The sequence below is a fragment of the Chelonoidis abingdonii genome, chromosome 1 (assembly GCF_003597395.2).
Source record: "Chelonoidis abingdonii isolate Lonesome George chromosome 1, CheloAbing_2.0, whole genome shotgun sequence".
NCBI classification, from domain to species: Eukaryota; Metazoa; Chordata; order Testudines; family Testudinidae; genus Chelonoidis; species Chelonoidis abingdonii.
In genome coordinates, this window is record NC_133769.1 from 150570472 (window position 1) to 150596151 (window position 25680).

Genomic DNA, 25680 nt, shown 5'->3' on the forward strand with positions numbered 1-25680 from the left:
ATTACCACTTCTGTTCATTCCCTCTGGGGCGCCTGGCACTGGCCACTGTCAGAAAACAGGGTACTGGGCTAGATGGACCTTTGGTCTGACCCAGTATGACCAATCTTGTGTCCCATTGCACAACTTGCTGCACAAGCATGAGCATGCGTATACATATACATACACAAACAGAGAGGAAAATATGGTCCCGTCCCCATTCAGTTATTCCAAAATCAAGGAAATAAGAGACCTTAATGTTACCTTCTGGTGATGATTATTTGAATCCTTTACAGTTACTGTTTGAAGCAAGAATTTTCTAAAATGCACTGTAATTGTTTTTTTAATGGAGGGAAGAGGGTGGCTTAGGATCGTAAAAACAACCAGAAACATATAATATACTCAAGTAAAGTCTAGTACTCTCAGTGGCTGATGAGTGGCTAATGTGGGGAGAATCACAAGAACTTCCATAAGTTATTATTCTTAGTCAAACAAACAAAAACACACACAAAGCCTGTACCTGCTTAATCTTCAAATTTTTATATTGAACAAAATTTTCTTAATCCAGATCAGATCAAATCAGTTCATCCATTTCATCTCAGAGACATTTTCAGATCTACTAATTTTCCAGATACAAGAAAAGATCTTAAAACCTTGAAGTTGTTCAGTAGTAATTAAAGATTGTTTGAGGTCACCAGTTCGCAGAGGTGGGGAAAGAAGAAGGTCTGTTCTGAAATGATAAGAACACTGGAGGAAAATAAACTGAGTATTAAAGCAATAATGATCATCAGTTCCACATTTCAGAGTCTTGGGGCCAAATTACATCCATGTAAATTTTAATCCATGTTTACAGAGGTAGAAAAGAATACAGTACAAATGTGCAGTTTTGGTCCAAAAAGTTTTAGTATAAACGAGGCACCTTCTTACCCAATCTATTATTTGGCCCTTGATCTGTATCATATCTGCTGGTTTTCCTAACCCAAACAAGTTTTTAATTCTGCAGAGCCAATAAAGCTATGGGAGAGGGAGCATGCCTCACTCATCATCAACAGAGTACTTAGCAGGATTATGATTGTGGAAGCTTTATGAATGATAAATAGGAAAGACACAGGAAAAGCACAGCTGGATTTTCAAAACCCATATATAGTTTGTAGAGTTGCCAGTTAGAAGAACTTTTTACTGGAAACTGAATCAGCAACACAGACCATGAAACACAGAATAACACTGTTACACTGTCACCATAAAAATCATACTTTAAATGAAAACAAAAGGTAGTTCCGAAAAACAGAGTATGGGAACATTTTTAAAAAAAATACAGGCATATAAAACCCTTTTTAAGACCCAAATTGGTTAAATAATAATGAGAGGACTTAAAATTGCATTTGGAAAAAAAAATCATCCTTACTATATTAGAATCCTGTTTTAGGGCCTGATCAAAATTAAAATTAATAGATGTCCTTCCCATGTAAGGTTCTCAGCCTGCCCAGGGACTTGATGTCATTGCAAGAATGTCAGTTTAATTCAACTGAGCAGTGAAGTGAACAGAAGTTCAGGACACTCACCAACCCCTCTGAGGAGCTCAGCTTATGGCTGGTCTGGGCCCCTAAAGCTATTGGGACCCAACCTTATTCCTATTGCCATTAATAGCCAAAGTTCCATCAACTTCCATGTAAGTTCTGGTTATCAGGCATTTCTCCTCATACCAAATGCTGATCCCACAGCTGGACAGCTAAGGGACTGAGGATATTATTTTACAATTCTTTTTAAAATTACAAGTATCTTTCATGTTAAATTCTACACATACCTGATGACTGACTGGGATCTTATACTTGCTTACTTAGATATATCGTAAAGATATTTAGGTTCAAAATGTAGGGCTAGTTATTTTAAGAAGTTTCACTAACTCTCAAAATTTAATTTGAACCAAACCATTTGCATGAAGTGAAAATAATTAGGGGCAGTTGGTTTTTTAAATGTGAATGTTCCCTTGCTCTGTTGGAAGCCCAAATGCAATAGCATTGCCCAAGTTACAGGAGACAGAATGAAGCTGGCAGGTCTAGACTTCCCATTCAATCTGTGTGAATTGCAAATTAAAGTCAATAAAAACAGCAGGAATGGCACAAAGGTAGTTAGATTTTGAAATCTGTAAAAGATTTGTAAGTTGTTATGATTAGTAACATACATAAGGACATTTAAAAAAAAAGATTCTTTGCTCCTTCATAGTATCCTTTGCGTATTTTACAAAAGCTTCTCAGACCTCCATATTATATTTCCCTCTGCCTTTCTTTGCAAGTTTCTGATGTAAGAAAGGAGGAAGGAGATTATGAATTGGAGGATATGATGAGGCAAAGTAGCTCCAGTTCATGTCATAGTGAAAAACAGCAGAGCCAATCACATTGGTCTACATTTCAACCCCATTTTATGTACAGAATTTAAAAGTAACAGGAACAACAATTCATAGAGGTTTTACACCTACTGATCTCACTTGTCTTTTCCCTGGGGCACCTGTTTTGGCTAGTGAGTCTGTATGAACACACAGGGCCAACTGGAGTCTACTCTCATTTACACCTGCACAATCCCAATGGCTTTAATGGAATTGTGCAGGCCTGAGGAGAGATACTGGCACTAAAAGTTAAAGTGTGATTATGGTGACACCAGAGACAGAAAATGCACAGCTGGATTTTCAGACCCGGTGTGTGTTTTGCTGACACTTAGAACAACCATTTTTTGATCTGCAAATAGAGCTAATCACATTAGGGAATCGCTAGGTAAAAATGACCTCATGGTGTTCCATCTTAATTGTGTCTCAGTCAGATTTCCAACTGGTTGAAGAGCACAGGCAGATTTGGAAAGATGAAGGAAAACTCCACTAACCCCCTTCCCTTCTCTCCTCCATTGATTAAAGAAATTAAATGATTATCACAGCAGCAATTCACAGTTTTGTTAAATGTGCAAAATCACATATTTCCCATTTCCATAAACATTAGTGCAAATTCTTGTGGTTAAACAGGAGGGGCTGGGAGTATAGGATAAAAAAAAGATCAACTCACACGACTTCAGTTAATCACAGTGTATCTAATATAAGTATTGATCTTAACCCAAGGGGAAAAATCGCCTACTTAGGGCTCAAGCACACATTCAAGTAGAGGGAAAATAGTACATTTAATAAAATGCACATAACCTCAAAGGCCATGCACCTTGATATGGCACTACAGTCTGCAGCAGTCCCATGCAGCGGATAGTTGCTTTGAAGGGTAGGAATAACATCATTAATAAGAAAGCCACTAGTTTCTGGTCCTTCACTCCTTGGTTCTGGGTGCCAAGGAGCAGTAAAGGATGGCCTGTTACAATGGTAGTGTCTAATACAAGCAAGCTACCTTTGGGTCCCCCTTAGACACAGAGGTTGTCTCACAGGGCCTGCTAAAGAGGAAATGTCAGGCTACAAACTGCACTCAACTTAATTGTGCTATTGGGATTATACTGTGAGTTGCTGAGGGCATGAGGCCCTTCAAAAGGGCACCTCATTTCTTCCCTGTAGTCATTTTCCTGAAGGGAGGTCCTGGCAGAAAACTAAAGGAAGAGGTGAAAAAGCACTGAATCTGGAGTAGGGGACTGTGTGGATGAATCAGAGTTATTGTGGACCAGGCATCATTGTATGCTGTTAAAAGAGACAAGACTTGTTTCCAAGTTGCCTCGCAATACTTCCCACTGTGTCTCACCCAGCACTTGCTTCCCCTGTCGATTGACAGTGGCCATATAACTCCCCCTTCCCCTTGTGACATAGCACAGGGTGAGCTGCAGCAGACATGCCTCACCACAGCAGACTCAAAGCTACACCACTGATCTCCATGAAGACAGGGACCAAACAGTCTGCAGTCTCAACACAGCAAAGATAACAGATGGCAGGCAGATATCAGACCATGAGCCAGAGAATTCTACTTTTCCATAGGAATTATGGCTCAGGATCAATTCACCTGGGATCTCCTTAGGGAGTTATCTCACCAGCCTCTGCATCCTCTTTAAACAGGATAAAAGTCCCAGCACAGAATGTGTGATATATCCTTAGGAAACCAAGAATCAAATTTCTGTAGCAAACACAATTAAAGTGCATTCATATGGCAGAAAAACACTCAGACCCTCATAGAGTAGCAGTGTGGAAAATGCCAGCAAATAGAGGTTTGTCTTTCTTGAGGGAGGAACATCTGGCAGCCTCTTAAATGCCAGCTGTACGGGGACAGTCCCTTTAATCACTGCAGTGTCAGCAGCTACTAGTTTCCTGAGTTTAAATATTGTTTTCAGTTCTGTACCAAAAAAATCTCCCAAGTCAGCTTTCCTCAATTCAGAAAGCACTGTGGTCTTTGTGGGACCAAGGGAAGGAAGATACCAGGTATCACCGGGCGAGAGAGAAGTTACTGATCAATTCATAGGTGCACTGTGGTAAGGATCTCCTGTAAACGGATGAAACCCCAGTGCTGGCACATTTTTCGGTCTGTTTCTGTAGAGAGTTACAGAACTGGACAAACACCAAACTCCTCAACTCAGCTCCTAGCCAACACAGCAACAAGGGCACATGGAAGAGGGGGAGAGGAGACTTGGACACTGCGTCCACCCTGCAGCACGGAGCATCCCTGTTGCATCTGGAGAGCTCTTAATAGCTATGGAGTGTGGTGTCCATACTGGAGTTTCCACTAGCACCTGGATGCTTCAGTAGAGGGCATCCACATTGTGGATTCAGGAGAGATGTGTCTCAGACATGGTAGACCTCCTCCTCTTCCATGGCATGGTTGACTTCCCCTTGAAGTTGTCTGAAGGTGGTACGCCTCAGGATCTCCCAGCCGCGGTGCGAACTGCTCTGGGATGTGCTCCGGGACACTGAAGGAGCAACTGGTGCTAGGTCCAGCTTCTCTGAGTGTTTGTCAAAGTCCTCCTTATCCTGGGTCTTAAAGGCTTCTGTGTAACGATGCATCTTCTGCTTGTTGGGATCAATTCTGTCTTCTACCCTGTAGAAAGGTGAGAAGAAGTTGAATACACCAGAATCATCCAGTGACGGGTTTACAATGGCTCCAGTGGCCCATGATCAGAAGGGGCCTCGGCCTGCTCTATTTGTACTGCGACTCGAGACCCTGCTGTCTCCTCCCACCCACCATTTGCTCCTCTCGACCTGCCTTCTGGCTGGCAGAGAGCTCCTCTCTGCCCCCTGGCCTCACCCCCTGCTCCTCTCAGCTCCCTGTCCGGACCCCAGTGCACCTCCGGCTCCGGGCAGTCTCTGCTTCCTACCACCTGTGGGTCCCCACCTGTCTCCCCAGAGCTGAGCCGCCTGGGACTGGTGCAGAAGCCTGGTCAGTCTCAGTCAGGTGGCGGAGGTGGGTCAAGAAGACAATGTGGGGGGCTTGGATGGGCCCATCCAGGCAAGTGCGTCTTGAGGGAGCCTGGCCAGGGCAGGACCTGGCCTGGTTTATCACACCACTCCCGAGGGGCTGGAGCGATTCCCCGCCCTGGGACCAGCCCTGGCTGTGCGGCCAGCTCAGCCCAGCAGATAGTCGCCTTCCAGCAGGCCGCCTCCCAAGAGGCAGGATGTGGGGGAGTGGGTCTCTTGGAGGTTGGGGCTGGAGGCTGGGCTGTGAAAGGGCAGGGAAGATCTGTGTGTTGGGTCACTAGACAGTGGGGTTTTTGTGGGGGGTGCTGTGCAGTTGTGGTGGGGCTGTGGGCAAGAGTGGTGTTGTGCAGGGCACTGTGTATTTGTGGGTAGGTCTGGGAGGCACTGGACATAGGGAGTCAAGGGGTGTTAAGTGGGGGGGAGGAGCTGTGTGGTGTCGCATGGGCCTGCCCCTGAGGGAAAGGGGCATGCTGGCAGCACAGGGACAGGCAGGCCACTGTGTGTCTGGCAACTGCCAGTTTGTAAATAGTGCCTTGGCATTGGCATTGGGAAGAGTGGGACTGCCTCTGCCATATCAGGCCGCACTGCCTCTGGCTGGCCCCTTACTCTGGGGACTGACCTCCCCATGCCATGCTCCATTGCCTCCATGGGCACCCACAAATATGTTTGGTGCCAGGCCCATAAAAGGTTAATCTGACCCTGGAAACATCCCAGCTTCTCAACAATCACTATCAGCTCCACCAAGAAGGCCTCTCCCAACACCACATCCAGCACACGGCTTAGCACATCCATGGGGGAACTACTCACAAGTAGAGCTCCTTTAGCTTCCTCCTGTTCTCTCTCTCTCTCTCTCTCTCTCACACACACACACTATTGAAGGAGACTCACCACCTCCACTAGCTTCTATCCATTCTCCCCAGTGTCCCAAAACCTTCACTGGCATTGTTTCCTTCCCGCTCTCCAGTTCTCTCTCCCCTTCACTGATTTCCTAACCACATCTTCCCCTTCCCCTATGACCAACTGTGAATTCTTGGTGGACTTGCTCCACTTGACCCCACATCTACTTCTCCTTTCCAATTGCTAGTTCTTCTCTTCTGATGTTGATAATCTGCCTTTCCCTGTGATTCTCCAAGCTGAGTCCCTGGGAAAGACACTCTTCCCATTGTGCTGCGCTTTGTACCTGAAGCTCACCCTTCTGATCCACTTCCCCTCTTTTGTTCCACCCAATAACCTTCCGTCTCTGCTTAGCTTGCTGCTGTTTCTCTAAGGGTAATGCTCTGCCATACTGTGTGTTGGTAACAGGCATACAGTAGACTGCACACATGATTGGAGTGTGTCAGCACCATTCTCCCCTTGAGGGGAGCATCTGGGAAGTGTGGTGTACACATGTGTGTGGGGGAAGGGATGGGTGGGTGGGCTACACAGCACTCTCAGCTGTAAGCTGTTGCTCATCAGTGACACTGTATAGCTAAGCTGCTCATTGTCTCCAGCAGGCTTGACATCCACAAGCATCCATCTGCTGAAACCTGCTGAGAGCCCCATTGAATAGTGCAATGGCTCCCCCTTGAGGCCTGATCCACAAAACACAGACGTGTGAAAGGATAAATCCAGACATTGGTCTTATTCTCTTCTCACAGTGGTAAGAAACAGGAATAAAACCAGAGACGTGAGAGGAGAATCAGGCCTGACATTATCCAAACCAAAAGAAATAAGTTATATAGAAACCTTAGTACAGGACTTAAACCAAAATTCTGGACCAAAACAACTTTGAGGGTGGTTATTGGAATTTGGTCCAAATTTTATGTCTTGGGTCCATTCCCTGCTGAATACTTTCTGCTTTGGAAACACAACATAGAATCATAGAAAATTAGGGTTGAAAGAAATCTCAGGAGATCATCTAGTCCAATCCCCTGATCAAAGCAAGACCAACACCAACTAAATTATCCCAGCCACAGCTTTGTCAAGCCGGACCTTAAAAACCTCTAAGGAGGGACATTCCACCACCTCCCTAAGTAATCCATTCCAATGCTTCACCACCCTTCTACTGAAAAAGTGTTTCCTAATATCCAACCTAGACCTCCCCAACTTCAACTTGAGACCATTGCTTCTTGTTCTGTCATCTGACACCACTGAGAACAGCCTAACTCCATCCTCTTTGGAACCCCCCTTCAGGTAGTTGAAGGCTGCTATCAAATCTCCCCTCACTCTTCTCTTCTTCAGACTAAATAACCTCAGTTCCCTCATTCTCTCCTCGTAAGTCAGGTGCTCCAGCCCCCTAATCATTTGTGTTGCCCTCTGCTGGACTCTCCAAATTTGTCCACATCTCTTCTGTAGTGGGGGGACCAAAACTGGACACAATACTTCAGGTGTGGCCTCACCAGTACCAAATAGAGGGGAATAATCACTTCCCTAAATCTGCTGGCAATGCTCCTACTCATACAGCCCAATGTGTTGTTGGCCTTTTTGGCAACAAGGGCACACTGCTGATTCATATCCAGCTTCTCATCCCCTGTAATCCCCCGGCCCTTTTCTGCAAAACTGCTCTTTAGCCAGTCCAACATAGTAACTTGACACTGTGGGCTCATGTTAGACCCCAGGGTCCTGTCCAAATGCTCCTTTCTATTCCCCTTGTCTTGTTTTGGAAATATTTGAGGTGCATTTCAGTGCTAGTGAAAGCTAGTAGGCTGACAGGCTCAGAGATGGAAGCCTTCTGCTTATCTAATGCAGGGTTCTCAACTTTTTTCTTTTTGAGGCCCTCCTTAATATGCTATAAAAACTCCACAGCCCACCTGTGCCACAATAACTGGTTTTCCATAAATAAAAGCCAGGGCCAGCATTAAGGGGTAGCAAGTAGGGCAATTGCCCAGGTCCCCATGCCACAGGGGGCACTATGAAGCTAAGTTGTTCAGGCTTCTGCTTCAGTCCCAGATGGCGGAGCTCAGTATCCCAGGCTTCAGACCCCGGCAGTGGGACTTCGGCTTTTTTGCCCTGGGCCCCATCAAGTCTAACACTGGTCCTGCTTGGTGGACCCCCTGAAACCTGCTCGTTGCCCCCCAGGAGCTCCAGACCTCTGGTTAGAACCACTGATCTCATGCATAGGGACAAGCTTCCCCAGCCACACACAACACCCCCAAAAAATGCTCTGCATACTTAATGGGATGTGGGAGAAAAACAAGAATTCAGGCTCTGTAGCCCCTCAGGGCCTTGGCCTCTCTGTTGAGACTGTCAGGGATATAAGCATCTCCCTATGAAGAGCTGGACTGAACACATCAACTCATTTCACATTGAGTGGCACTTGAATTGCTTCTATTTGCTTAGTCAGCTCTGTCCTAAATCAGGTTGGAATCTGTACGGTGGAATGGCTTCATGGACCATTCCCTGAGCCACCGGAGACAGCTAGTTCCAATCTCATTCCTTGCATTGTTACCCTGTCCCCTTCTCTTTCTCTGTGCTGCACACTTACATGCAATTCTCTCACATGTGGGTGTATCATAGAATCATAGAAGACGAGGGTTGGAAGAGACCTCAGGAGGTCATCTAGTCCAATTCCCTGCTACAGCTGGTCAGAAAATTTTAGTCAGACCAGCTTTTCATGGGAAAATGCTGTTTCGATTAAAATGATTATTTATTTATTTTTTGCAAAGTCCTATTGATTTCAACAACACATAATTTTTTGGGGGGAAAAAATGGAAATCTGTTTTTGTGAACATGTCCAAGTGTCCCATTTTGACATTCCAGGGATGAAAAGTTTCAATTTTTCATGTTGAAATTACTTTTTGTTTTGAAATTTACAGAATTTAGTATAAAAATAATAAAGGGGTCAAAACGTAAGCAAAACATTTCACATTTATCAAAACAATTTGTTTCAATTGACCTGAAATGAATGTTTTTTAAATTTTGTTTCATGAAAAATGTCAAAATTTTGGTTTTTGGTCCTGATTCAGTTTGAACATTTTTTTGAAATCTTGAAATCTTTCACAGGATGTAAAATCCATTTTATGACCATCTCTAGTATGTACACACATGCACATCCACAAAGAACATATCAGAGAGGGAGACTTACCTAAGATACCACCTGTTCCCCATTCCATACTCCCGTCCACAGATCCCAGAGCGAGGCCAGAGGCATCGTGGAAGTTTCCGTTCCAGCATGACAGTAGTGGCAACAACCTTCCCAAATAAAAATGACAGAGGAAAGTAAAAAAATACAACAACCCAAAGCACTATCTGAAAAACCTCACTTTGAAAATCATTGACAACACTTCCATGAGGAGAGTTTAGAGGTACTGAAGAGAGGAGAGGGAGCATCTCTATCTTGTCTACTGAAGGGTTGCTCACTATTTTTGCTTTAATTTCACCAAGGGTTGAGCAAACCATGGACCATCTTCAAACAACAGAAAACAGAAAGTTCTTCTCCCTTACACATGGTGGCAGGGAATAAGCCAGTCAGTGTACAGTCTATAGGACATGCCACTGTGGTTATGCAAATATTACAGCCATGAGCAGGGTGAGTGTCCAGTTACCATCAGGAACTCAATACCCTGCAACATCAGGAAAGTCAACCATTAAACTTCCTGGTCTGTCTTGGAAAGGCAGGAGGTAGCAGACAAAGGTATAACATGATCTAAGGGCTGGAAATTGAAGTGAAACAAATTCAGACTGGAAATAAGATGTACGTTTTTAATAGGGATAGTAATTAACCATTGTAACGATTTATCAAGGGTCATGGTGGATTCTCCATCACTCACAATTTTTAAATCAAGACTGGATGTTTTTTTTTTCCCTAAAGGATCTGCTTTAGGAATTATTTAGGGGAAGTTCTATGGTCTGTGTTCTACGAGAGGTCAGACTAGAGGGTCACAATGTCCCTTCTGGCATTGGAATCTGTGAATCTATGAGGAGTGTCAGTGAGTGAGGAATATAAAGGGGTTGGGATGGATAAGAGAGGATAAACAGGTTTCTGAATGGTGGTTTGAAATGATATGGAGGTGTGGACAGGGCACAAAGAGACAGAAAGGCTGGTCCAGATGTCAAGAGCTGCAGAGGAGAAGGCTCTCACACTGAGAGTGCCCATACTATGTGAAAGGACAGAAAAGATGGTGCTTGATATGCAGAGGGAATGAGACAGGAGACAGATAGGCTGGAGCAGTCCTATCAAGGTGGTGGTGAGTTAAACTGGATCTTGAAATGAATGGGAGGCCAAGCCCATGGAGCTGTGTAAGGATAGGAGTGATGTGGCCATGCTTCTTTGCACCACAGGAGCAATTAGCTGCACTTATCAGCACTTCCACCAGGGACAACTCTCCTTATTCTGTACTGGAAAGATTTCTCCATTGCCTGGCCTAACACAACAGAGCCCTCACCTGTGCTCTCCAAAGCTCATCCCGCTCGTGGGCCACGCGCCAGTGGGTGTCGCCCATCATGGCGATGAGCAGGTTGAGCATGAGGAGGGTGGCGATGATGGCAAAGGCAAAGTACACCACACTGTACATGAAGGGCAGGTCCACGCTGTAGTTGGCAGGCCCGTCAATGATGGTGAGGAAAAGCTCAAAGGTGGTGAACAGAGACATGGGATAGCTGTAGAACTGGCCCAGCTCTGTGGGGTTCTCTGTCTGGAAGATTATGTAAAAGGCTGGAGGGGCACAAGGAAAGGAAGAGAGAGAAAGTTACAATAGGAATAATGCCCTGTGGTCAGCAGCAGAGAATCTGAGGGGTGGGATCAGAATGGGGATTATTGGAATGTAAGATCTTCTGGACAGGGACTATATCTATCTGTGTGTGCAACTCCCCGCACGATGGGAGCTAATTCCTGATTGGGGCCTTTGGGCTTTACAGTAATATAAGCAATTAATAATAAACAAGCTGTGACATAGCAGAAGGCCATGCTGGGGAAAGTTCTAGCATCATTTCCACAGAAATATACTCCTGAGGAAATTCTGCACCAAAAACATTAAAAATTCTGTGCCAAAAAAATAAAAACTCTGTGCACAATATTTTAAAATTCTGCAAATTGTATTTGTCCAAAAATAAATGTGGAGGCTCCAGCGTGGAGGACAGGCCACTGGCTGCAGAGGTGGGAGATCATCCTGCAACCCCCACCACCCCCAGGACATGCACTTGATGGCGAGGCTGCACTCAACCCTGACACAGTGCAAGGGAAGGAGCTGCCCTAGAAACAGCGCAAGGGATGGAGCTGCCTTGCCCCTCCGCACCAGGCGCATCAGATGCGGGCAGGCAGGCTCAGCCCAGCAGGATCCAAGTGTGGAGGGGCTTAGTGTGGAGGAATCCAAGTGCAGGGTGGGAGGGTTCTGTGTGGGGCAACCTGGATGTAGGGAGATCTGGATGCACAGGAGCTCGTGGTGGGGGAGCAGGGGCAGGGGTGTTCCAGGTGCAGGGGCAATAGGACTCTGCAGGGGGGATCCAGGTGAAGTTGGTTGGAGCTTGACAGGGGAGTTAGGTGCTGGGTGAGTGCAACTTGGTGAGGTGGGGGTCTGGGTGCAGCTCGTTGGAGCTCAGTGGGATGGGGATCCAGGTGTGTGTAGGGGGAATCATCAGGGTGGTCCAGGTGCATTGGGAGTGAGGCTCACTGGGGAGGAGGTTTAAGTGAAGGGGTCTCAGCCGGGGGTGGTCTGGGTGCACAGGTGGGAGTCTGGATGCAGGGGGGTGGGTCTCAGCAGGAAGGGGCCAAATACAGGCAGGTGGGGCTTAGCAGGGGGGATCCAGGTGTGGGGGGTTGGTGAGGCATGCTTTGATGTGGGGGTGGGAGTCTGTTTGCAAGAAGGAGAGTTTCAGATGCAGGGGGAGCTAGGTTCCGGGGTGAGGCTCAGCAAGGGGGTCTGAGTTTGGGGGCCTCCAAATGCATGGGTGTTAAGTGGACAGAGGAGCAGCTCTCCGTAGTGATCCCTCCCCTGGTGGCTGAGGAGAGATGGAGGCGGAAAGCGAGGGAGCGAGGGAACAAATCTGTGGGAGGTTTCTTGGGGTGGGTCTTACTGCTTACTGCTCTGGCCTCAGTTGCTCCATGCAGGGAAAATACGCTCCTCCCCCACCCTCAGCCCAGCTGGGACTAACAGCTGATCCTAGTGTAGGATACGAATCACTGGTCCGGGTGTCCTGAGAGCTAGGTGTGGGAGGGTGGGGCTTGATGAGGATGGGGGGTTCAGGTGCAGGGGGGCTCCAGATGCACAGGGTGAGGCTTGGCAGATGGTCTGGATATAGGGAGTCTCGCTATAGAAACATGGGGCTGGGCAGATGAGGAGTGGGTCTGACCTGGCACCGGCTGGAGTGTCCCTAGCCCTAACCCCCCACAGTGATTTACCTCTCTGCTGGCTGCTCCAGGCACATGAAACAATGTGCCCATGCTGCAAATGAGGGGTGCCTGGCCCCTCTTGCATTTTCCCTTTGCTTCCCCATCAGAAAGTCATTTTTCTGTGGGAAAACAAAGAAATCTATGGCAGATATTAATTCTGCATGCGAGCAGTGATGCAGAATTCCCCCAGGAGTAGAAATAGAAGCCATCTGTTGTCACAGCCCTAGCTTGCTCTCTCAAAGAGAGCCAGGTGATGCTAGACTGAATTACCCAGATAAGACATGGAGAGACAGCTGAGGGAACACAGCCTGGTTTACAGATTATGGTCTCACCTGATGAAAAGCCAAGTATCACCACTGCCATGAGCCAGCAGAAGCGCATGAGGTCTCCAAATATCATCTGCAGAGCAAAGAGATAAGTATAGATGCCATGAGACCTGACTTTCCCACCAAGCCAAAGACCCTTCTCCCTTCTCACTGTGTGATATTAAATATATCTGATGTTACAGGTATGTTGAAGAAAGGAGCATCAGAATGCCCTTATGGCTAACACCTGTGTCCAGTGGAAAAGGCCTGAGTTATTCCTGTCATAGAAAAGACCTCATTCTCATGTTCTAATATAAATCCTGTTGGAGGAAGTCTGCTCTTCTGGTTTCCCCTGTCTGGATTTGTGTATTGGGATCAGTCTCTGTGTAACAAGGCTGTGTTGTCCTTACCTTCTGAATCATGATGGTGAAGGGTCCCAGCATCTGAAAACCTCGTGCGAAGTACATGACGTTGCACCAACCCAGCACCAGGGCAAAGGACATGGGAACCACCTCTCCAGTGGTGCTAGTGAGACGCATCACCATGGTCACCAGGATCATACAGGCATAGGTGATGCTGTAGAGGAAGAGGGAGAGCCAGGAGGATAAGCATGGGAATCACACCAGCCTTCTTTCTTTTGTGTTCACACACAGGTACACTCTGTCCCACTTGTAGATGAAAACTGGCTAAAACTTACGCTCATTTGTGCTTGCTCACTTGCCTCGCTGTCAGGCATCACTCTCTCTATCTCTATCTTTCTGATGCACATAAACTAATACTGAAAGAGAAAGAAGCAAAGAAAAGCAACACCCAGAAGAGGAGAGAGAGCAGGTCTAATGACAAGGTAAAGGACTGCTGGATAGAAAATGAGAGACAAGCTATTTATGAGATTTGGAGAGGTGGAACCTCACATGATGACGTGGAATGGTCCTCCCAGGATGGTTTGTCCGAAGTACTTGGTGGCTCCAACTCTAAGGATATCTGGAATCTAAGAGGAACACTCTGTTAAGTTTGGGGATCAGATGGGTTATGCCCAAGGAGATGATCAGAATGATAATTCCCAATCTACATAGAGTTCTGTTCATCCATTGATCTTACAGCTAATTGTCCTAGATATGGGGAGGAACATGGAAGCTGTTTAAGAGCACAGAGCATTACGCAAACATCCCAGATTCAGATGGAGCTACATTTTGCCAAAACAGTGGGGACAACAGCCTAACTGTCCTCTGAAGTTTCTGAAATCCTTACTGCCAAGTGGTCACAACCTCAGTTTCAGGTCTGATCTGATAGATGGCGCTTCCTTTAACATAGTGCTCCACAGGACCCTGCTGAGGCACTAGGGTTCAAAGAATGACCCCTACTGAGTCACCAACACAGACCAGTCTCTGTTTAGCTTAAGTAAGACCTCTCTTGATTAGAATCCAGGGCTATATTGCTCACACTGTTGCCCTTACCTCCAGGATCAATATCACTACAGCTCCAATTACTGTGATCAGCTCCCCAACCAGCCTGAGATCATCCTCATATGTCACATAGGATTCCTGAAAGGAGAAAAAGAAGGGCTACTGACTGGTATGGGGGAACACTATAGTGTCTGGAGAGGCCACAAGAGCCATCCGGGTCCAGGCTGAGCACCTAAGACACCAGGACACAGAGAATTTCCCCAACTACTATTCCCTCCCCGAAAAAGGGTATGGGGTGAGTAAATGAAGGAAGGCATAGCTGCAGCCACTGAGGTCAGGAGACAGTAGGATTTCCCCGATAGGTTGGACTGATGCCCCCAACCCTACCATGTGGCCCTCCAATCCCCATACAAAATGCACCTGCAGCATTTTCTGGACATAGATGGTGTTGTCTCTGTCATTTGTTTTGTTTTCTGATCGAGCTTTCAGAGGTCGGTAAACACAGCACATGGTAAAGCAAATCATGTACAGCACGTAGAACAAGGCCAGGAAACAGAAATAGGGATGTCCATACATATTCCACTTCAGGCTCACCAGCTCCTTCACAGGTGTCAGGTCTAAAATCTGACGGGCCTGAGAGAGAGAGAGAGAGAGAGGGAGAGAGAGATCAGTCATCAGCTGTGAGAGACATTGGTTTATGGGCACTCTCTACACTAGTTCCTGGCAGGACATTAACATAAGCTAATTTCTCCAAGGGCATCTCAGCATGAGGACACTACATTCATCTCATACACAAGCGAATTCTTCGGTCAAGTTGCATGAGCCTAGCTGCCCATAAGACTGTTGGACAAAGTGCTAAGAAAATAGGGAACACCTTTGCACTCTGGTTTTATTCATTAAGAGGGAGAGAGGGAGGGAGAGTGTGTATGTGTGTGTGTTGGAGACAACGGAAACAGGGGAACATTGACTTAAGTACTCTGCACTTTCTATTCTGATGTGTTGCTCTGTAGTGCTAACTTACTACTGGGTTCTAGCCCAGAGGTGGATATATTTCTGCAGTGATTGAATGACCCCTATAAAATCGGTGGGGGTATAAGGCACTGCAAAAAAGAAACTGTATTCTTGAAAATGGTAATAAATCTAATTTTTATGATCTCTTCCATCTAGAAAGATCTCTACCTCTTTTATGAGTCATTTTACACACTGTATGATGTGTATACAATAGGGATGGGCTAACCTCACCATGTCAGTGGTTTTTGAACCTTATGAACAGTTCTGGAGGTTCATAGGGTGCACAAAACTAGTTCAAGTTTGTGAATCTTCTTTTCCTGTGATTGGAAATTGTTTTGAAGACTGATTCAATTAAAGCTATAGGTAACCTGTGTTATATAAGAGATAAGACACCTTTCATTGTGAAAAACATAATCTAGCCATTAAAGGGAAGGACTGGAAGTCAGAACATTGGGTTCTATTTCCAGTACTGGCACAGATTTCTCAAGTGATCTTGTGTAAGTCACTTAAGTCAGTTTTCAGATAGTGTTTAAACTTAGGCACCTAAATAAATGATATGTTTTCCAAAGGTGCTTCTATTGACGTCACTTGGAGTTGTGTGCAGTGTAATTGCAGCTGTGTCAGTCCCAGGATATCAGAGAGAAAAGGGTAGTGAGATAATACCTTTTCTCTCTCACTAAGAGAAGTTGGTCACCTTGTCTCTTGGTCCACCTTCAGGGAATTCTGCATCTGTGGAAAACTTGTCACCAAGGCTGAAAAATTCTGCCCTTAATGTCTCTGCCTCTTTTTCTCCTCTGTAAAGTGGGTAGATACTTCTTTTAACTTACTGGGTGTTGGTGGTTTAAGAGGCTTGTGGCCAGAGCTTCAGAATCTCTTAACTCCTCTTTAAGCCCTTAAATGAAGAGGTCAAATTTTCAAATGTGCTAATCACCCAACAGCTACCACTGAGAACACTGCAGTGCATCTCCTCAGCAGCTCAGGTTACTGTGAGCATATGAGGCCTGTTTTCCACACTGGCTTCCCGTAGAATCATGAATCAAATTCAAGGTCTTGGTCCTTCTTTTCAGGTCATTCTTCCTTAGAAGATAGACCAGGGGTTGGCAACCTTTCAGAAGTGGTGTGCCAAGTCTTCATTTATTTACTGTAATTTAAGATTTTGCGTGCCAGTCATACATTTTAACATTTTTAGAAAGTCTCTTTCTACAAGTCTATAATATATAACTAAACTATTGTTATATGTAGCATAAATAAGGTTTTTAAAATGTTTAAGAAGCTTCATTTAAAATTAAATTAAAATGCAGAGTCTCCTGGACTGGTGGCCAGGACCCAGGCAGTGTGAGTGCCACTGAAAATCACCTCAAGTGCCGCCTTTGGCACATGTGCCATAGGTTGCCTACACCTGATAGACTAACGTTCCAGGATGAAGATCATGCTCAACAGGCCTGCTCTTCAGGCACAATGGAACTTTCTACCATCAGGATAAAGCTCATCTGCACAGGAGACAGAACTTTCCTGGAGTTTGGTCCCAGACTGTGGAATGAACTTCCACAAGAACCAAGGACCATCACAACCTCAACATCATCTTCTCCAAGTGCCAGGTGCACGTCTTCAACCTGCCTTCTCTAACACAAACACAGAACAGTGTACACATTTAAAAAACAAAATTCTACCACAACTAAACACTCCACTGCACACACACTTCTCTACCTCTCAGGGGATTGAGAGAGAATGAATCAAATGTGACAAACATTAGTCCCCTTGATTAATGCATTATTGACAGGCATTCACATATAACAATGATGAAGGTAGTATAAGAACTTAAATTACACAGAATAGAGTACATAGGAACCGTTCGCTGCTGAGCTCTTTTGAATACCTGGCCCTTAATTCTCTAATATTTCCAACATGTGCAGAGCTCCTCAGATGGGAAGTGTTCTAGAAGGGTCCAACATTGTTTTTATTACTATAAATGGGGCATTGTTGACCCTGATCATCAGTCAACATTTGCTAATGGGGAAAACTCCATCAACATGTAGGATAGTTGACTCCAGGGAATAACTCCCTGTCTATTTGTGCCATTTGAAATAGCACTTGAAAAAAGGATTTCTGCAATGGTTATGAAGGATGTATTAGGAATGAGGGCATGGAGAAATGGAAATAAGAATATATTGTGATCATATTCTCTCCCTCTGGCCACCTTTACATTTTTAGGATTTCACAAACAGAATTTCCAGTAGCTCCCACTGGATGAAGATCCTCCTGCAAAGGAGCAGGTTTGAGTCTTGCCTTAGTAGATTTCTAAAGTCCTCACATCAAAGATTTTGTTGTCATTAAACCAACTATCTCCTTTAGGAGAAGAAAAGGAGAGGGCTGGAAGACAGATGACTGGGAAACACAGCAAAAGAAAAACAGTCCAGAGAAAACAAGAGAAACAAATGATAACTATATAAAGGGTTTGGCTTGTTTATTTACCAGCCAAGGACATCATAGATATAAAATAATCCTATAAGTGTGTGGCCATCTTTTTATTGAGGTTTTAACTGCAAGAATAAAAATAATACTACACTGTTTTTTTAGTTTTCATGTGTGAGTTTTTTTCCATAACAATAATAATGCACCTCCAGGCTATTACAAAACTGAAATCAAGCCTGTAACTACAGAATGAAAAGAAAAAAGTTTCATAGATCTGCCATAGGATCAGACTGAGAAAATCAGTTACAGCTTTTCAGTAATCAATACTTAATGCGTCCTTTTGAAAAGATTCTGAATTATAGATACTTCTTTCATAGGAACATTCTGGAATATACTCTTATGGGAAAAGCCCATAGAATTTAAAGTGCATAAGACAATAGGATGCTATAGAAATGTCTTTAAATGTGCTGTCCAATGTAACAGAGAATGAGACATGTTCTATAGAATTTCTTTACCAATATATAATATTTGTTCGAGAATTGTGCCCCTGCTCTAGAATTGTACAGTTGGTTAAAAGTTTTTAAAGGACGATACAGACAGACTGTCTGACTTCATAGACATGGCCCATAGAAAGAAGATATTTTATATATTTGAACTGAAAAAACAAAGCCAAAAGATTGACACACAGTCTAATTCTCTTCAATGTAGGTCCTGATCTTAAGCGGGTGTAAATCAGTATAGCTCAACTGAAGTAAATGGAATTATGCTGATTTATTCCAGATGGGCCTTGGGGAGCAGTTATGCTCTCCCATATGTGAATATAATGCCCACTGACTTCAGTAGAAAGTACACCCATGTATTCAAAGGCAGAATTAGATATGTAGCTGATTGTTTATGGTGGATCAAAGTCTCCTTCAGAGGTCCAGAAAAACAGTTTACACAGACTTCAGTTATAACATGCTAAAGCAAAAGTCAAAGCCAGCTGCATGTTGCTTCCGCAGAAGTCAGTATATGATGTTATTTCACTTGAAAGATATCCACATATAAAAAAATGAACCTCAGAGAATTTATTTGTTTGATCTCAAAGAGAGTTGGCCATGTTAACAAGTTCACTGGCAAACAATTTATGTTTCCAAGAGTTCACAGTAGGTTTACTATTGAAGGTAAATGAGTTCTTTCCACTCCAGCTTAGACTCGTTTAGAACTGGTGGGTGCTGTGGCGGGGATGTGCATAGCTAAGTTACATGCTGGTAAGTAGGTGTGAATCTAAGGACTTGTCTAGATGATGAGTTAAGTATGTGGGAATCTGGGCTGTAAATCTAACAGTGGGCTGACTGGGTATATGGATCCTGTACCTGTACCGTCCACTAAAAGTTCCTTAGTGCACTGTGGTCTACTCCACTTTGAAAGAGAGGTAGATCAAAGGGCATGAGGGAACTTTAAGCGTGCGTCTACACTCTGAGCTAGGGGTGTGATTTCCCTGTTTGCATGCACACTAGCTCACCTCAGGCTAGCACGAGTATAAATAGCAGTGTAGTCACAGTACATAGAATGATTTCTATTTCATACACACATTACAAATATTCACCTGAATACAGGCTTTTGTCTTGAAAACAATCTATTATAAGCTTCATTAAAACAACTCTGGTCGCCTAAAATGATAGCAGTGTATCACTGATATTGAACTAGTCCAGTTATGGTAGCAGAGGTGAGGATTCTGTGAGCCTAGTACGGAGCTGAACCTAAATGAATATAAGGGAGTCTAAAATGAGGAGACTTAGCTTCTCCTGACCCCGCTATCCCTTGCCCAGGGCCTGATTCTCTTCTTACATCAATGTAAACCAAAGGTAACTCAACTGATGTGTATATCCCACTGAACTGAGTGTAAGTGCAGGATCTGCTACTGCCTTCCTCTGAGATCTTGGACAATGCACTTAGTGCAAAATTGTCAAAAGCACCTAAGTGATTTAAGAGCCTAAGGCCCATTTTCAAATGAGATTTAAGTGGTTTTTGAAATTTTACCTGTAATCTCTCTGTGCCTTAGCTCCCAGACATAAACATTTCTCCCATTCTTGCCCTTTTAAACTGTGAAAGGACAAGGATTATCTCTTACTGTGTATTTGTACAGTGCCTTGCACAATAGGGCCCTGATCTCAGTTGGAGCCTCGAGATACTACTGCAGTGCAAGTAACTTATAATAATGGAGTTACAGCAGAGCAAAAGTTGGTGCATAAGTTACAGAAGGGTATGAATGGGAAACAGCTCTTTAACAGTATGATCCATATATGTATGGGATAGAAAAAGAAGGAATAGTCTGCAAGTGCAGATTTTGACAAAAAATGTAATTTTCAGTGTTTGGGAGAGAGTTATTCCATAGTATGAGCCCATCGTGTTTTCCTCTATTTGGGAAAATAGCTTTCTTGACATTATTTAACTCATGGCACCAAGAATTGCGGGTCTGCAAATGCATGCATGTCTTTGGAAGAGAGGGAGTCATCAGAATTTATTTTAAATGTTTTAATTAGTCTCCTGGACTGGCTCTCAGGTAGTTTTTACAGATCTGTTTCATAATGTATACTGTCCTTTAAATGCTCACAGATACCAACACATGCGGGGATTTAAGGGATTCTGAATATATAAAAAAAAACATAGTGAGGTCAGCATATTTTCCCAGGGCTTCTAGTAGCTGGAAAAGGCATCAATAATTTTTGATCTAGGACTATCTATTTCATAATTGTTTCTAGAGTTTTGCGGTATGGAAATTACATAACATAACTAACAATGTGCTGGATTTGTTTCCCCTTCTTATAATTTCAGTATGTATTGATATTTTCCATATATTAGGAGGTCTAGCTCATTGTTTATTAATGTCATTACAATTAATGCTTTAGGACACTAATCGAGCCTTGAAGATTTTTTTGTTTCTCTGTAAGGAAACCTGTTGTTGGCGGGTATCTTTTTTTCCCCAACATCAAACCTGGATGGGTCTTACCCATTTTTGTTTCAGAAGTTAATTTGGAATGTTAATTAATGAGGGACTGAATAATCAAACTTTGCATTTCTAAAGCACCTTCCATCCCAGGATCTCAAAGCACCTCAATAACCGTTAAGGAAAAGCTCACAACACCCCATGATATAGACAAGGAGTATTGCAGCAGCACAGAATACTTCTTATTTATGTCTTTGAGACTACAGAATCAGAGAGCACCTTCTGATGAATCTGCAACATCGCTTCCTGTAACATTATCAGCCTTGGGCATATTGAACATGGCACAGGGCCTAAGGCAACTTTCTTTAAACTATACTCTCAAACTGCAAGTTTATGGTGTAACTGCTGTATAGAAGCATATTTACTGTGTCACAAAGGGTTTGCTGCATTTCACTTGTTCCCTGTCTCAAATGGGCAAGAAGTGCCAGACCCCATGGACTATATGGAATAGCTGCACAACTGGAACTTTCAGTGTCCAGTTGGATTTCTCTTTTTATAACAAACACATTCTGTATAGAGACTCTGACCCCCCAGTATACCTCTCTCTTCTTGGTTGAGACAACAAGCTCCAGAAAGGACTGATCTTCACCCCAGGAGTCAATTTCTGTGAGGTCATAGAGGACAGAAGTCACGGGGCCAAAAGTCCACAGAGTGTGCTTTCGCTTCTGCATGAGGTGCTGAAACATCTGAGGAGCAAGGAAAGCGATGGTGCAGAATCAGTCAACGCCCAAGAATTCACGCAACGCACAGTATACATATGCCAAATTGATTAAAACAAGTTCTGTGCTAAAATTTGGCACTGGGTCTTTTTGCAGTTTTCACATCTTTCAATGGTTTGCTTTTCTGTGACATTGACAAAATGGCTGTTGCAGCATTAACAAACTCTACATCCAACTATCTGCCCTCCACACAGTACTGAAGCCTCACCTCGCTCAGAAGGTGTCATTTTTAGCATCTTCAAGCAAAAATAAAATCACAAAAAAGGCAATTTTGGGGATGAAATGTGTTCATTTGTAAGATTTTTTTTTTTAAAAAAAATTAACCCCTCTCCCCTACAAGTTCTAGCAGTTTCACCTTTTGTCACAAATATTTCACACAGTTCTATCTAGGCTTTGGATCTGGCCCACAAGATTGCCCTTCGTGGCACCGTGGGGCCCGCATCACTCTCAGAAGGGCAGGCACCACGTCCCTGCAGCCCACTGTGCATTGTCCTTGCCTCCAGATCTTGCCCCCCACAGCTTTCATTGGCCGGGGACGGGGAACTGCGGCCAAGGGAGCTACAGGGGAGACACCCGTTTCTTATTTACAATGTCACTCGAATGTGAGAACAGGCGTTCGCATGGCACTTTGGAGCTGACATTGCAAGGTATCTACTTGCCAGATATGCTAAACATTTATATGCCCCTTCATGCTTTGGCCACCATTCCAGAGGACATGCTTCCATGCTGATGATGCTAATTAAAAAATTAAAGTGTTAATTAAATTTGTGACTAAACTTCTTGGGGAAGTATTGTATATCTCCTGGTCTGTTTTACTTGCATTCTGCCATATATTTCATGTTATAGCAATCTCGGATGATTACCCAGCACATGTTCATTTTAAGACCACTTTCACAGCAGATTTGACAAAATGCAAAGAAGATACCAATGTGAGATTTCTAAAGATAGCTAAAGCACTGGACCCAAGGTTTAAGAATCTAAAGTGCTGTCCAAAATCTGAGAGGGACAAGATGTGGGAGATGCTTTCAGAACTCTTAAAAGCAACACTCAGATGCAGAAACTACAGAACCTGAACCACCAAAAAAGAAAATCAACTTTCTGCTGACTCAGATGTGAAAATGAACGTGTCGGTCCACTCTGCTTTGGATCATTATCGAGCAGAACCCATCATCAGCATGAACGCATGTCCCCTGGAATGGTGGTCAAAGCATGAAGGGACATACGAATCATTAGCGCATCATAAATATCTTGTGACCCGCCAGCTACAACAGTGCCGTGTGAACACCTGTTCTCACTTTCAGGTAACTGAACAAGAAGCAGGCAGCATTATCTCCTGTAAATTGTAACCAAACTTGTTTGTCTGAGCCATTGGCTGAAGGAAGAGTGAGTGGGCTTGTAGGCTCTAAAGTTTCACATTGTTTTATTTTTGAATGCAGGTTTTTTAGTATATACATTTGTAAGTTCAACATTCATGATAAAGAGACTGCACTACAGTACTTGTATTAAGTGAATTGAAAAATACTATTTCTTTTGTTTTTTACAGTGCAAATATTTGTCATAAAATAATAATATAAATTGAGCACCATACACTTTGTATTCTGTGTTATAATTGAAATTCAAATATTTAAAAAAGAAGACAACATCCACAAACATTTAAATAAATGGTATTCTATTATTGTTTAACAGTGCAATTTTTTTTAATCGCTTGACAGCCCTAGTTTTTATATTAGAAATTCAGTTCTTGTCTACACTATTTTTCTTGGAAGACTGTGGCTGACTGTAGAACTACTAAATGTATGAAATTAAGAATAAGGAAGGCTAGGTAATGGAGAGAAAGGAGAGAAGTTCCCTGGTCCTCCATGTCCATGAAGAAACCCAGCAAAGGAAGGAAGACAAGACTTGATATTCCTTTTCTACACAATTAATAGGCTACCTGGATGCCAGTCACCCTAGACAGAGAACACTGGACCTACCCATTTCTGAAAGCCTTCTCCTGTGAAGAGCTAACTGTGCTGTGCATGAACTCACCACGGTGTTGCCTTCCACTCCAGCCAGTTTGAATGGAGTGAGCCCTTCATTGTTTGGAATTGAGTCCAAGGTTCCCAGACTCTCATCGCTCTTGTCATAGGAGAGAAGCAGGTTGTACATCTGACAGGCAAAAGTCTTGTTTGGCTGGAGAACCAGGATGTGGAGAATAGTGTTCCCTGTGGAGGAAGTAATGTAGGGATCACACGACATGATACAGACTAGAGCGGCTGATGTGCATTAAAAATAATTCTTGATTAACAAAACTAAGGAGCATATAATTGATTGATAACATTAACATCTTCTTACATTTTCCTAGCACCCTTCCAAGAACTGCACGTGGTGTAAAGTAACTGCTCACTGTGTGTAAGGTTGGCAGAACCTGGCCAGAGAGTCACTTGGCCCATGCAGAACTCTTACCCAGAGAGTCTTGTGCTCTGATGTCAGCTCCATTTTCAATGAGCAACCGGACGATCTCCTCACTCCCCATACAGGCAGCAAATGATAGAACATGCTCCCCTGAAGAGGAAGAATCAGAGGGAAAATAAAACTCGGACCACAAGGAAATAAGCACACACGCCAGATGGAGACATGTATGGGAATCTATGCATGGGAAGGGAAGAGGGTTACCCAGAAGTTCAGTAAATCCCACATCTCAAAAAAGTCATACTACTGAGTGAAACACATTCCCCTTCCCCCTGGCCAAAACAAAATGTCAAGATGACAGAATGGGTCACAGCTAGGGGAGACCTAGACTCTTAGAAGGGACACTCTTAGGCTAGTTGACAGGTGAGAGAACTGCTGCTAGGCAGAGGCGGTTCTGTGTTTTTTGCCGCCCCAAGCACGGCAGCCAGGTAGCCTTCAGCGGTGTTTCTGCGGGACGTCCGCCAGTCCCGCCCCTTAGGCATACTCACTGCTGAATTGCTGCCGAAACCGCGGGACTGGTGGGCCTCCCGCAGAAACGCCACCGAAGGCTGCCTGACTGCTGCCCTCAGAGCGACTGGCAGGGTCCCCCCTGTGGCTTGCCACTCCAGGCACGCACTTGGTGCACTGGCGCCTGGAGCGGCCCCTGCTGCTAGGATGATTTGTGTTCAAATTGAATTGGAGTGCCTGGTAAAAAATGTGTAACTGACAGCCTTGGAGAGCAGAGCCCTGTATTTATCTAGAGTGGCTATAGCACAGGCAGCATCAGTACAAGCTTTCCCCACACTCCCTCCATCACCCAATCCTCTAGAATAAAGGGGAAGAAACCCAGTCTGCAGACAGGGTCATACCAAAGTAGATAAGGTTATGGGCGCTGCGCCTGAAGAAGAGTCCAGTGGCCCGTGGGCTGGAAACATTGGCCCCCTTCTTGAGCAAAGCCTTCACCAGATTAATGTTCTGATTCACTGCGGCGATATGGAGAGCTGTCTGCCCTGCAACACATGTGCACTCAAATAAAACACATCCTCTGGGAAATCCACCTCCAGCCGTTAAAGCAGAGATGAGTCATCTGCGCTTAGGTTTATTGTGTGTATGTTGTGAAGTTTAATGAGCATGTGCCACAAAGAGTTCTGCCACTTGCTAAGAAGTTGCACAAGCGGCACATTTGAGATGTTTTCCTGCTGGAGACTGAAGAGACACTTGGGCAGGTTGAAAGACGGCTTTCAGTGGGGCAGAGACATGCCAGGCTCATCTGGCAAGTGGATTGAGATCCCAAATGCTCAGATGAAGACTCTAGTATCTCTCACAGGGAATGAATAGCAGGTTAAGCTGTTACTAGACAGGGACACCATCTTTAATTCTCAAGATGGAGATTGGGATAACCCCCCCATTTTTTATTTATTTTTTTAACTATTTTGGAGAGGAACATTGTTGTTTTGAATCCTAGCTTGGCATTCCTGTTTCTGCAATTGCACTTATTCTTTCCTTCTCTATTTTTGAATCTGGCCCTTTAGCACCTTTCAAATCTTTTTAAAAATTTCAGCTGTATGTGATTACCCTCATTATCTGCCTATATCTTGATGATTTAGAGCAGGGGTGGGCAAACTTTTTGGCCCTAGGGCCACATCGGATAAGAAATTGTATGGAGGGCCAGGTAGGGAAGGCTGGGGGAGGCTATGCCTCCCCAGTGAGGCATGGCCTGCCCCCCTATCCAGCTCCCCAGAACCCCCATCC

At 44.3% G+C, this 25680-nt stretch overlaps 1 protein-coding gene across 2 annotated transcripts in view; it reads right to left on the reverse strand.

The window, feature by feature from the left end:
* Positions 1–445: 445 nt before the first annotated feature.
* The window catches only part of LOC116822500 (transient receptor potential cation channel subfamily V member 6-like), a 49209-nt gene continuing 23974 nt past the window's right edge, over positions 446–25680 (reverse strand). For both annotated transcript variants that reach the window (XM_075071132.1, XM_032776421.2), the window contains 12 exons: positions 24798–24938; positions 23944–24042; positions 23527–23702; positions 21319–21465; positions 14788–15000; positions 14419–14505; positions 13876–13952; positions 13375–13540; positions 12992–13058; positions 10717–10985; positions 9417–9523; positions 446–4976 (listed from right to left, as the gene is read on the reverse strand). In XM_075071132.1, the coding sequence (XP_074927233.1) occupies positions 4724–4976; positions 9417–9523; positions 10717–10985; positions 12992–13058; positions 13375–13540; positions 13876–13952; positions 14419–14505; positions 14788–15000; positions 21319–21465; positions 23527–23702; positions 23944–24042; positions 24798–24938 (1802 nt within the window). In that variant the 3' untranslated portion in view covers positions 446–4723. The remainder of the gene's footprint in view (positions 4977–9416; positions 9524–10716; positions 10986–12991; positions 13059–13374; positions 13541–13875; positions 13953–14418; positions 14506–14787; positions 15001–21318; positions 21466–23526; positions 23703–23943; positions 24043–24797; positions 24939–25680) is intronic.